Consider the following 14,695-nt stretch of genomic DNA (forward strand, 5'->3'; position numbering starts at 1 on the left):
GTTGACTCATTATAAACAGACATAACACGAGTACAAACATCAGCACTGATCAGTCTCAGATATAAAAACTGACATTTGAAATGATTTTGCGAGATAACTACCATGTACTCACTTATAATAACTCTCATAGCCAGACTTTTGATCATCAGCAATAAACGCAGTTCACAGTGCAGCTTATTCTGGCCAAGAATCACCCACTTACACGGGAGGCGGACATTTCCATGATGTAATACAATCACAGTTTCAAATACAAAGCAGAGTATCCAGGTGCACTTACAGATATCTTGTTTACTTGCTACTAAGTGTCTCAAACAAAAGTCAGATGGATGAAACTATGTGCATTCAGAAATTACGGGAAGCCAGCCAATCAGATTAGAGCTGGCTGTTTTGACAAAGTTGCAACAGTCATACTGAGCATGTGACATACAGAGAAATCAATGAATATACAAATCATCTAACAACAGATATTCACACATTTAGTTGGTATTGTGGGAGGAACGTGCGTATGTGTGTGTGTCAGTGAGTGTGTGTGTCTTTGTTATGCGGCTGATTGTTTACCTCCAATTTAATTGACTCAGAAGGCTAAAGATGTCTTTCAAACTGCTAGAAGGACACAAACACAAACACACACACACACACACACACACACACACACACACACACACACAGAAAGCAGTAGTCTTAGTCTCTGCATGTTCTGTATTCTTCATCAGACTTGATTGCGTCATCTCTTTGTCTGACACAAAACACTATATCAGGGGCAAAATATCTATATTTGTCTAAATACATATCTGTTTTCTAAAAATGTATTTGAATGAATCCTTGTATGCTCACGAAGGCTGCATTTATTTGATCAAAAATACAGTAAAAACAGTAATAATGTTAAATAATATTACAATTTAAAATATCTGTTCTCTTGTAATATATTTTAACCCTCTGGGGTCGACAAACGCGTATACGCGTTTTGAGGCAGATTTTCCTGATAAGGCCGAAATGAGCTTGAATTACTCTGCCATTTTTGATCGTACAGATAAGAGCAATACACCATTCGAATCTGTAAGGGGTCTAAGGTCATTTATTCCTGTGATGCAAATCTGAATTTTCAGCATCATTATTCCAGCCCATCACTGTCACATGATCCATCAGAATTCATTTTTTCAGAATTTCATTTGTGGAAACTCTAGCAGCACTTTATTTTAAGCACATTCTCACTATTAACTAGTTGCTTATTAGCATGCATATTACTAGCATATTGGCTGTTTATTAGGACTTATTAGGCACATATTAATGCCTTGACCATATTATAGATCCCATAATCCTACACAATACCTAAATTTAACAACTACCTTACTAACTATGAATAAGCAGCAAATTAGGAGTTTATTGAGGGAAAACTCTTAATAGTGAATAGTGAATATGTGTACCCTAATCTAAAGTCTTACTGAAACTTTTTTTATTTTATCAGTAACAGTATAAATATCTGTACTGTAATTTTTGATCAATTTAATGCATCTATACATGTACATGCATTTATACATTTATAAATGCATGTATACATTTTATGTCATCATATATGTTTTCAAATCTTAATTACGATGGTCAAATGCCTTGTGAAGCTGCACTATTAGCGAATGGTGTGTAGCCTAAAGCTTTGAGTGAGTGTGTAAGTGCAGATGTTCAGACTCAGTGTATTTACACCATAAAGCAACATATGTTCTACCCTGTCACCTTAATAAAAGTTGTGAGTGAGTCAGCACAAATGCACAGACCCTATGATACACAGGCATGAGTCAGCAGAAAGCCTCTTACGGCCATAAGCGGGGTGATGAGATGGGCTCCCTACAGCTGCAACGGGACAATACAAACCTACATCAAAACTGCCATTCATTACGCTGACAAACGCCATAAAACACCTACAAAAACACACACACGGACAAACATAAATCCAAAAGCAGCGCTTGATTTGAGCATCATCTGCGACATGACCTTGCAAAACATAAATTAAGGCTACTCCGACTTACAAACATCTGTATTTATGCACACTTTAAATCACATTTCAGATGGCGCTATCGTTTCCTGACTGCTTTTGGATGCAGAACTGGGTCATCTTTTTCTGCATACATTGCATGGGAAATAATATTTTATATATCTGGCACATTTGAGAGCGATTACACCGTGTCGAACATGCATCGCCCAGAGCGTCAGGGCATTGTGGGTATTTATTTAGGTCACTGTGTCTACACCACACGACTTGGCAGAGTCCAACCAAACACAAATATTTTCATATCCCCGAGAGTTTAACTTTGACAGTGAAATGTCACATCATTTGGCAAGCGCACATACCATACTGAAGCACAGACACCTGTTGCTAAGAGACAGGCAGATGTGCTCTTTTTTTCCGAATAACTGCAGCTGCCTTCGACATAGTTACGTACCGACCGTGAAAAGCAAGAGATCGTGCTCTTGGCACAGAAAGCGCTAAACCTTGCCCGTAGGCCGCCAGGACAAGTGGCTGTTTACAAATGTTCACTTTAAGCACAGCAACACAAACTTCTCGACAAATACTAGGAACTAGTGGCCTCTTCAAATACCAATTCTATTAAGCTGCTTTGAAAAGTAATCGGGCTCTGCTGGGGGAAACCGGCCACACGGTAACACCGCCTCAAAACTAGTGGAGAAGCACAATTAAAGTTAATTGATTTCTTTAACTTTAAAAGAATTGCGGTTTTACTGTTGGCCGATGGGAAATCTTTAATGAGGTGGACAAATATACCAGGAAATGTTAGAGGAGCTAATCAAACACTGGTGCCCATCTATGAATGCTTTTTTTATTTGATTTTATTTGAATACTTAATGTGGGTAAAGCAAATGTTTTTGGTCCTATGGTGAATGATTTATCAGTTAATACTAAAGATCAAATGTTTGTCTTTTTTTCTCAATAATGATTAATCAATAATCTTATCAAAATGCAAGAACCTTCCCTGCTCACCAGTCATAGTGACAATCCAATCAATTCCCAAAAGATAAAAATCAAATTAACCTACATTTTTACTCATTGAACATCCTGTTGCATTTGAATTACATCATATTATGGAAGTAAAATGGGTTACGATTCCCATGTTATGTTGGCTAATCAGCCAGACCGTTTGCATAAGCAGGAGTGCATTAAGGTGCGTCCAAATCCAAAGTCTGCAAACGGTCCTGTCTGCTCCATCTGCTCCATTTCTGCAGGCGGCACAGATGTATCCCTCACTGCCTATAATACATCACATTCCTGTGCATGCAGTTTCGGAGCTAAAGGTATAAAACTAAGTATGTTAGAGAATGTTAGAAGTGAATAATTATTCAAATAAATAAATAAATTTAACAATTTTTAATTCTGTAACTACAGACACAAACATTATATTACATTTTTGCATTTGGCATTATTGCACTCAATACCTTTTATAAGTTCATGCATTCCTTGAAATACAAACCCATAATTTGGTGATGCCAGCACCAAAGATATACACTGTAAAAATGATTTTTCAAATTTGTAAATAAAAGAATATTGGAATATGTTTTCCAAGAAAATGCCATGTTTGATTCAATGTGCCACTTGCTGTTTCTTTGTAATTATTAGAAAGTTGTTTCAAAGTACCAAATTTTGTAAAGTATGGTCAGTGTACCGTTTGATAAGTGAACAAGCACTGTAGCCATTAAATAATTCATTAATTATGTTATAGAATCTGAAAGGTTGTAATGGTCCCTTGAAAGGCTGTTTTCTTTAAAGAGCCCCTATTATGCAAAATTCACTTCTACATGGTGTTTGAACATAAATGTGTGCTGGCAGTATGTGCACACAACCACTCTATAATGATAAAAATCCAACCATTCCTTTTTTTTTTATCCCCATAAATCATAAGCAGTGTCTCAGAACAAGCCATTTGCAAAATCTTTACATAGTGACATCACATTTTACAGGCCCTTCCCATTGTACTGTATATTACGCTGCTGTCACTTAATACACAGGTCTAATATAAACATGCAATTTCTTTTCCGGACATAACCAACTGTGTTTTTGTAACTTAAGCGTGCTTTTAACATAAACAGTTTAAGCGCAATAAGACATGAAAGAGTTTAGTACTCACATGCCTTGTGACAGCCGCTTTCTGTGCGCGTGCTTCAGATGTGTGTATAAACCATATATAAGAAGTTTAAAGGGGTGGTTGACTGTTTTTTTTCTAGGCTTGATTGTGTTTATTGGGTGCAGTCTAACATGTGTTCATGCTTCGTTTTTTTAAAAAACACAATTTTTCACATAATTTACCTTTATTCTAAACTGCTCTGTCCCTTCTCTGATAAATGCTCCGATTATTTCCTGGTTTTATGAAGCCCCTCCCTCAGAAATACGCGATGGGCTCAGATTGGTCAGCTGGCCCCAGTGTGTTGTGATTGGCTAAACCGCCTCTTGTGCGCGCCTAAATGGATAAAGGAACAGGATTGCGAACCACTGCTTTAGAACATTGATTTTGAAACTTGTGAATCCATTAGAATCGTTAGAAGATAGAATTGCGATTCATATATGAATAGATTTTAACGTGCTCCCCTAGTGTTCTCTTCCTCTTCTCTAAAGCAGCACAACATGGCCTCGCCCCCTTCGTTGCGTGTTTCCGGGGGCGGGGTTTATCTGGATTCGTGACGTAACGGACCCAGGAAGTAGCTTGTTGTAGTCCCTATGAGCCGTTTTTGCAGGCATTAAACTGCCAGAATTTTAAAAGACCATATCTCTGTTTGCATTGAACTTTCAGCTTCGTAACTTTGCAGATATTGTTTATGCTCAAACAGCAGCATTACACACTAAACAACGTTAAAAAAGTGATATCGCAATCAACCACCCCTTTAAACTGATATGGCTTTAAACACATGATTTCAGCACAATAGACACAATCGAAACCAAACAGATGTTTTGTTTTGGGCATAGAATCTGAGGGAAAGGCACCACTCTATTCTGAAAAAGTGGGTGGGGAACAGCAGCTCATTTGCATTTAAAGATACTTACACAAAAACAGTGTGTTTCTGCTTCCACTCAAAATAGGCATTTTCAAAACAGTATAATAAATGATCTGTGGGGTATTTTGAGCTAAAACTTCACGAAGACATTCTGGGGACACCTGAGACTTATATTACTGTAAGTCTTGTAAAAAGGGGCATAATAGGGGCCCTTTAAAAGGAAGCTTCATACAAAAATGCTGCTTGCTTTTGGCACCGACTTACTGAATAGCGAGCAAGCAAATCGACTTCTTTCGGTTCCAAACAGCCATTGTTCAAGGACAAAGTGTCAAGGCAGTGTCCTTTACCCCTTCCTTTGATAAAGGCCATTTTTGAACCAAGAAACTCAACAGTTTTGCTCCCATTTAGGTAAAATTGTGTTCAAACTACCCTACAGACTTTGAACTCTAAAATGATATGGTCACATGATCTTTGATTGAACCAGCCATGACTTTGTCACAGAGTAGATTATCAGTGTGAGCTCATGTTTTCCCAGCATGCTCTAGTCTCGTACATCTCTACTTATTAATCTTTAAGACAGGCATGAAAATGGAATTGCTGCAAATAACAGCCAGATTAGACATTCACAAACATGATTAATGGCTGTGGGACACTCCCAATGCTTGTGGAATATTAACAACATCATGCGTGCGACAGCCACGTTTCAGTTACGCTGTAAGACTATCGCATGCATCAACGCCCACTAATGTTAAACAACAACACCCGTAAGACCAGTGCCCATGTTTATCTCTCTCGAGTGCCGACAAATTGATCCCAATCACTGTTGACATTCTGATTGAGCAAAACAGGATACAACTTTTTATATTACCTTGTTGTCAATGGAATGAAATGAGCAGGGAATGCATTCAAGAACATGCAGGACAGCATTAAGAGATGTAGAAACATTAAAACTTATCACAGATATAAAAACAGACACAAATCTATTTTAATCTACACCTACAGCAGACTTCTCTACCTACTGTTTCTAAGAGAATACAGCTGAGCTACAAGGGTAAGATTACCTTTATCGTCCATAGAACCATGGCCATCCTCCTCCTTAATTTCATGCTCTACATAATGGTCTACATAGGGAGATTCTTCTGATGACATTAAGAAAAAAGGGAAAAATGAAATGAATTTGACAGCACGGGGACATAAAACAGAAATAACCATATTTACACACCGTTACAAGATCTTATACAATATCATAGTGAAAATGAAATAAAAAATGTACTTTCTTATTTGAATCTTATTTTCAATCTTCAATCAAAATGTAATATAACATGCCCTTTCTTTGAAATGATTTTTCTTTGCTGTTATAGCACACAGGCTATAATGTGCAACAGCTGGGTTCCAGAAGTAAAATCTCATTTATTTTACACACATAGCAATTGATTTTGAATGATTCTATATAAAGCTTTCAAGACAAATCTACCATGAGCTCCTGAGGTTAATAATCAACAATAAATGCAGTGTTATTTCACCTTAATAAAAAAAAGAATTCAACAGACAAATTCTAAATTCCAGGTGAAGAACTACACTATACATACACACGTGGTCAGAATTGTTGGTACCCATGGTAAATATGATCAAAGAAGGCTGTGAAAATAAATCTGCATTGTTAATTATTTTGATCTTTTATTTTAAAAAAATTCACAAAAATGTAACCTTTCATTGGAGAATAAGAATTTAAAATGGGGAAAATAGTTATGAAATAAATGTTTTTCTCTAATACACATTGGACATAATTAACGATACCCTTTTATTCAGTACTTTTTGAAACCTCCATTTGCCAAAATAACAGCTCTGAGTTTTCTCCTATAATGCCTGATGAGGTTAGAGAACACCTGACAAGAGATCAGAGACCATTCCTTCATCCAGAATCACTCCAGACCCTTTAGATTCCCGGCTCCATGTTAGTGCTTCTCCTCTTCAGTTCACCACTCATTTTCTACAGGGTTCAGGTCAGAGGACTGGAATGGCCAGCAGAAGCTTGTTTTTGTGCTCAGTGACCCATTTTTGTGTTGTTTTTGAGGTTTGTGTTTGGATTATTGTACGGTTGGAAGATCCAAACATGGCCCATTATAAGATTTCTAACAGAGTCAGTCACTTATTGATTTTTTATCTGTTGGTATTTGATAGAATCCATGATGCCGTGTGTCTAAACAAGATGTCCAGGACCTCCAGCAGAAATATAGGCCCGCAACATCAAAAATACAGCAATATATTTCATTGTACACATGGGGCACTTTTTATCCCTGTGTTCACCAAACCCATCTTGAGTGTTTGCTGCTAAAAAGCTCATTTTTAGTTTCATCTGACCATAGAAGCCAGTCCCATTTGAAGTTCCAGTCGTGTCTGATAACTGAATGTGTTGGGGATTGTTTTTGCATAAGAGCATTTTTTCTTGATTTTTTTTCTTGAAATCCTCCTAAACAACATGTGATGTAGATTTGATATATTTTTTAAGGTTTTCTGACCCTGAGACTATTTTCTGCAATTCTCCAGCTGTGGTCCTTGGAGAGTCTTTAGCCACTCAAACTCTCCTTCTCACCGTGCATTAGGACGATATAGACACATGTCCTCTAACATTTTATGTTGATTGGAAATTCTTAATTATTGCCCTGATGGTGGACATGGGAATTTTCACTGCTCTAGCTCTATTCTTAAAGCCACTTCACTAATTTGTGAAGCTCAGTTATCTTTTGCTGCACATCAGAAATATATTCTTTGTTTTTTCTCATTGTGATGGATGATTAAGGGAATTTGGGCTTTGTTTTCCCTCCTATTTATATTTCTGTGAAACAGGAAGCCATGGATGGATAATTTCATGTTCATAATCATCCTGGAGTGCTCAAAATTGTAAAGATGAATGGGAATATACTTCACAGATATTTTACTCACAAGAATTTTTAGGGGTACCAATAGTTGTGATTTCCCCCCCATTTTCAATTGTTTTAGTTCAATGAAAGGTTAGATTTTTGTGTATATTTTTTTAAAATAAAGATCAAAAGGATTAATAGTACAGGTTTATTTTCACAGCCTTTTTTTTGTCATATTTACCAAGGGTACCAACAATTCTGACCACGTGTGTATATACATATGTATACATATATACACACACACACAGACAGACAGACAGACAGACAGATAGTATTATTTTTATTTCTTATTTTATTTATTTAATATAAATACAAACTACTGGTCAAAACCTTGGAATACTTAAGATTTCCCAGTTTCCTATTATTTTCAACATTGATATTAATAAGAAAAGTGTCTTCATCAAATCAGCAAATATAGTTTCAGAAGAAAATAGCAAAGGCTAAAAGACTATCTTTCAGTATAGATTTGATTTATTTTTAACTTTAACTGCTCTCTCTCAACCTGACAATGTTCAATGACAAACAATCTGGCATCTTAATTTACCCAAATATAATTACTACAGACTAACCTTGCCCAAACCAGAACCCTGACTGTCTGTCATTTTTACATATGAAACAAAGCTTAAGTCAATGCCTTTGAAGTTGTTTTTCTTCATATAATGGTAGGCTTCCTTTCACCATCTTTGTAGGGACATTTGGACACACACACAAGCACACAGCAAACCTCATCCATCATTTTTCGCTAAAACCTAGTAACCTACTGCACTGGATCTGCAGGGATCTTCATTCTATTGGTGGTCTGTGGTCTCAAACTGGTTCTGTCTGACCTAAAGCAGTCTACAGAGAGTCCAGCAGGAACAGCGCAGTGCACAGGGCTCTACACTAATGAATTTACCTTCCTCTTCACTTTCTTTGATAGACTCTGCTAGAGAGAGACAACACACATACATCAGAGCTCTACAAGAAGACAAAGTGTGCATAAGTTGTTTTTTTACTAGCATACTTTTCTCTACCGATAACTATGTCTGTACTTTCAGTATCTACTGAATATCATACAAGAGCTATGAACAGGATAGAGGAAAGACAGGTGGAGATGAGTGGGCTTCATGTTTACCGAGCATGATCTCCTCATAAACATTCTCTTCTGTCAGAAAATGGTATGAGAGAGAAGAGAAAAAAAGTCAAGGTAAAGACGAAGATGAAGAGTGAGGGAAAAACAGGTAAACAGCATTGCAAGGAAAGCAGAAATAGATAAAGTGTTAGACGTACTGTCTCTTTGAACAAGTCGTTGTACTCCTCAGTATTTATTCTGGAAGTCCTTGGCTGGTGCTTCCAAATTTGATGTCTATGATTATGTTGACTTAGTAATTACAGATTGGTACTTAACTCTTGTGCTCAAATTGAGTACGGAGTAATCAGAAGTAGGGATATAAATTCACTGGTTCAAAGTTCACAGTAAAATTAAAAATATGTAATGAATTCAAAGCATATACCAGTATATATCATGTATATCACATTTGGGTAAAAACACTCTAACCTTTGGTTTCTCACAAATGTATCAATCGCATATCAAGGCTGAGATGTGACTTCACCCAATCTGCCCTAAAAATGCTAAACTAAAAATATCATTCTTCAGTAGCAGGTCTCACCCCTGTGAGGGGGATATATTTCCAGCCCTCATCCGTTTATCACCTGTGACCTCAAAGCAAGGCTGAAGTTAGTAAGCTCCAATGAACTGAAGCCACAAAATGCATTTCACATCTGTATGAGGCAAAGGACCATCAAAACATTCCCACGTGAGCACGCTAAAGGTTATCAACCTGAAGTCACGAGCGGGTTTATTCAGTCCTCAAGGTCTCACAGACATTTGTGCACCCAAACGTGATTTTATCAGGGAGCGCGATTCTCGAAAGGTGAACTAATGCGATTGGGGCACAAAATCACATCACACACAACACTCTCACTGGGTCTCATTCACCAGTAATTCTACACAAGTTGCATACTTGGGTGCGAAGAAGAGGTTCTTACACAAAATCTCTGGATTATTCTAGATGAGGAAAAATGTGCCTGCAGTTTTTAATTACCATAATACACACTCAAACCATGTCCATATAAGCTTCTTTTTTGCACAAATTTGTATTATTTAAAATACTGAAATATTCTAAAATATTATATAAAATGTGCACAGGTTCATCTAAAAAAATAGTATACTGTGTAAAATTTCTATGTTTTTCATCAATTGTTTTAGTAAGTGAAAACTTACTATATTTTAGACTCATAACATGTAACTCAAAATGTTTCATGCATTTATGCTGCTAATTACAGACTACAGCTCAATAAAAGTATCTCAAATTATTAAAATATTTAATTTTGAGTTTGATTAAATTTCCATTCATACAGTAAAAATGGCAGGCATCTCTCAGTCGAGTTCAGTAGTTTGAGATGCACCTGTATTATACATTACGATTCAAAAGTTAGGGGTCAGTAACATTTTCTTTTTCAAAGAAATTAATAATTTTATTTAGCAAGTCAAAGATGCATTAAAATGATCAAAATGTGAAACTGAAGACTGGAGAAATGTCTGCTGGAAACTAAACTCTGCAATCACAGGAAATATTTCACAATATTACTGTTTTTTTTGATTAAACAAATGCAGCCTTGATGACCATATAAAAATGACTGATTCCAAATCCAAATTTAATGCACTAAATTGTAGTTTATATATATATATATATATATATATATATATATATATATATATATATATATATATATATATATATACACAAAAACAAAATAAATACATTTTATTTTTAAACAATTTTATAATATGATAAATTACCATAAAATATTGAATAATATATATTATATATAAATTAGTGCTGGGCAGCGATTAATTGCGATTAATCGCATCCAAAATAAAAGTTTTTGTGTACATAATATATGTGTGTGTATTGTGTGTATTTATTATGTATATATGAATACACACCCATGTATGTATATATTTAAGAAAAATGTGTTATGTTTATATATTAAATATATTTATATATCATATAAATTATATTAATAAATATATACGTGTAAATACATGTAAATCTTTTCAAAATATATACTGTATGTGTGTGTCTTTACATACACATAATAAATATACACTAATATAAATATATATTCATAATACAAAAAGAAATACAATTTATATAAACTCAAATTCAGGATACATTAAAGTACAAAACTGAACAGTTAACAAATGAAACCCGCTGCATAGATAGCATTGCTGAAGCTGAAAATGAGATGTTGTTTTCCCAGCAGTGACTCCAACATTAATGAACATCAGTGAGACAGGCATTATGAATATATCAGGAGCTGGGAGTCAAAGAGAGACTGCTGGTTGCTCGCTCGTCTCTTTCTAAGGTCACAGAGGTGCTACAAGAAGAGAAGGTGCACAGGAAATATGAATGTTTTTTGACATATGGTGCCGTTACGTCAGAGATGCGTCGTGTGTCCAGCATATGGTTTGTTCTGGCAGTTTCTGAGCTGGCACAAGCAGCATGCTGTCATGGTGCCACCAGATTATAACGGCAACTCCATCTCCACCAGCAAGGGCATCCTGGCACTTCACGGCCACTAATGCACCTGCTGCCCAGCACAGGAATGTGAGTCAGGATGTTTTCAGAAGGAAACTCGTACGTGCAGCTGTTCTGGACTAAACGATTACATGTCCCATAGGACAGTAAAATTACAAATAAGATCTCTATGATACCTCAGATGTTTCTCTCAGGCAGCAATGAGATTAAATTGCTCTTTTTTTTTTTTTCTCAAGAAGTAGTAGTAGGAGAGGACTAGTAATGCTACCTTCAAGACATTCAGAAAAGATCACAAACTGCGCTAATAAGATACCAAAGATCTCAATATGATAATTTCTTATCAAATCCACCCAAGATCAATTATGAGTTATGCAATCCACATGAATTTTACAGTTTTATACTGTTACTGTATGTCAACTTATTTATTTCCTTTAATAAGTTACTAAAGAAATTTTAGGAGTAACATCTGAGACAAAAGTAATATCTAAATACCTATTACACGAAGTCTCACGAATGCAAAAGTGCAATATAATAATAATTATTATTATTACTTCCATTCAAATTCCTTCAAGCTGCATAAATATATAACTAATACTGTATGCAGGTATTCACCTCATGTATGTCATGTTCAGTATATCTGTATTTCTATATAAGGAATTTTGAAAGAAGCACCTGAGACAAAACTAACATTTCAATGAAGCACAACTAGGACCTTCATTGAGTCTTAAGAATCGCAATAAAAAGCAGTAAAAAGACCAAACGATTTGAGAACTGCAGTGGCATAAATACAGTATATACTTTTTACTCATACCGTATGCAAATATTAATCTCACGTATGTCTATGTGTATTTCCCACAAGGAATTTTATGAGAAACATCTGAGACAAAGATCACATATAAATGCAGCATTACTAGGACATTTATTAAGTCTCAAGAACTGCAATAAAAAGCAGCATTTGAGCAATAATAATCACAACAACAAATTCCATTCAAATACCAAACGATCTGAGCTCTGCCAGCGGCATATATATATGTAACTCTTTACTATGCTACACGCAAATATTCATCCAATGCATGTCTTTTTGTATTTCTCTGAAGGAATTTTAGTAGCAACATCTGAGACAAAGTTAACACTTAAATGAACCTACACTAACTTTTCTGAGCTACACATGAGCAACCTCAGAGCAATAACAGCCTCCTCTGGGTACAAGCGGAAGAAATTATACTCTATTAAAACGCTTTAAGCATTAAATGTGACAGAAATCAGAATGTGCGCAATATTTTTCTGTACAGCTTCAAGAGGGAGGAAGGAAACATAGTAACATTGCCATGTATGTGTTCAGGGTGCTGGGTACAGATGTGTGAGCATGCAGGTAGGGCAGATTGGGAAGAAAGAGTTACTCTGAAGGATAAAACACCACTGTAGGGGGCTGTGCACGGGACACACACACTCATACACACTGGAGGGCAGTGGGATGGATGCAGAGTTCTTTACCTTCCACTGCGTTTGAGTGGTAGTCTGGTTTGAAGCATGAATGGAGACAAGAACAGAACAACATATAAGCCATGAACCTGAGCACACACACACACACTTCTACAGCGTTCATTCACACGCTCAACAGTGAGTATGAGTTACAACCACATCTTTTAATAGCATTGCATGTAGACAGCACAAATTCATGAATACTGTCTGAGCTGAATCTCCTCTGGATCAAGATTCCCTAGCTGGAGCACGTAAGCAAGCGAGCATGTCCCTTACAGCTGAGCGTCAGTGTGTGTGTGTGATGTGAGAGACGGTCTCCAGAGAGCAGTGTTTGACAGACGACAACCCTTCGTCTCCCCGTTCTGAGACATACCAGCGCAGATGACATGTTAAAGATGGAAAATCATGTGCATCTTGCAAAACAGACAATCTGTAGGTCACTGTGGATCCAGCTACAGTCCTGTTCATAACTCAGCCAGCAGATCTAGTTCTACAGGCTGTCCCAAAGCATCTTCTGCTTATAGCAATGACAATGTTTCACTGTATGCAACAGATTATAAATAAGCATATTGGGTCCTCGGCCAGAATATTGTGTATTCCAATTGACACATTACTGTATAAAGTAATTGAACAGCTGTATATTTTTAACTTAATTCTAACATTTTAACATTTATTTGCAAATATATATTTAATTTTTAAAGAATATTTATTACATGTGTTGCATTTAGAAAATGATTAATAAATCTATAACATTATTTATTGATGCATATTTATGTGTATTATTAAAATATAAAAATATGAACATGAACAATAATAAATTAGTGCTGGGCAACAATTAATCGCGATTTATAGCATCCAAAATAAAAGATTTTGTTTATATAATATGTGTGTGTGTACGGTGTATATTTATTATTTATATAAAAAGACACGCACATACAGTGTATTTTTTGAAAATATTTACATGTATATATTTGTATTCATATAATTTATATTATATATAAATATAAATATATATCTTAAATATATACATGCATGTGTGTGTATTTACATATACATAATAAATATACACAGTACACACACATATATTATGTACACAAAAACTTTTATTTTGGATGCGATTAATCATTGCTCAGCACTATAATAAATACACATTTAATTTAGCACATCAATTTTATAAATAAAAAGTACAGCTGTATAATTAATTTACAGAGCATGAACACAGGGAAAATCAGAATTGTTATCATTATATATTTTTATTGACAGAATGCCATTTTGAGATTATCGACCGATAACCGATATTACCCTTTTAGTAAGTTTTAGTTCCTAAACAAACTGAGTTGAACTCAAATAATCAAAACAGCCTTGTCAGTTCATAACAACAGTTTTTTTATGTGAAAAGCGATTTATTTTTTTTTCTTTGCAAAAAAGTAACTAGACTTTCCGGACCGATAATGATGCTAAAGATCCAACAAATCAACTCTTACACCGTGAGAGACACATTGCAACGCACAAACCATGATCACAGAGCAAATTTGGCCTAACCCCGCCCCTTTTCCAGATGATTGACAGCTGTCAGGTGCAAAGCGATTAGCAGGGAAAGGGCACTCACCTTTGACCCTCTCGCCGCGGTTCAGCTGGATCTCTCCCTCTCCCTGCGGCGTGTATGGTTTGACCACGATGAAGGTGCGCCCCGGCACGGCGCTGTAGAGTTTCCGT

At 35.9% G+C, this 14,695-nt stretch overlaps 1 protein-coding gene across 25 annotated transcripts in view; it reads right to left on the bottom strand.

Annotated features, from left to right (window-relative positions):
• shank3a (SH3 and multiple ankyrin repeat domains 3a) overlaps positions 1-14,695 on the bottom strand; it is a 323,493-nt gene that overhangs the window by 86,691 nt on the left and 222,107 nt on the right. For 23 of the 25 annotated variants that reach the window (XR_009267007.1, XR_009267008.1, XR_009267006.1 and 20 more), the window contains 2 exons: positions 14,589-14,695; positions 12,992-13,015 (listed from right to left, as the gene is read on the bottom strand). The exon at positions 14,589-14,695 is cut by the window's right edge and continues 78 nt beyond it. Coding sequence is in view for 22 of the 25 variants with exons in the window: in XM_058751761.1 (XP_058607744.1) it covers positions 12,992-13,015; positions 14,589-14,695 (131 nt within the window). In the remaining 3 variants the exon portion in view is untranslated. The remainder of the gene's footprint in view (positions 1-12,991; positions 13,016-14,588) is intronic. The other 2 variants (XM_058751763.1, XM_058751778.1) reach the window with 1 other exon arrangement.

The sequence above is a fragment of the Onychostoma macrolepis genome, chromosome 18 (genome assembly GCF_012432095.1).
Source record: "Onychostoma macrolepis isolate SWU-2019 chromosome 18, ASM1243209v1, whole genome shotgun sequence".
Classification (NCBI taxonomy): domain Eukaryota; kingdom Metazoa; phylum Chordata; class Actinopteri; order Cypriniformes; family Cyprinidae; genus Onychostoma; species Onychostoma macrolepis.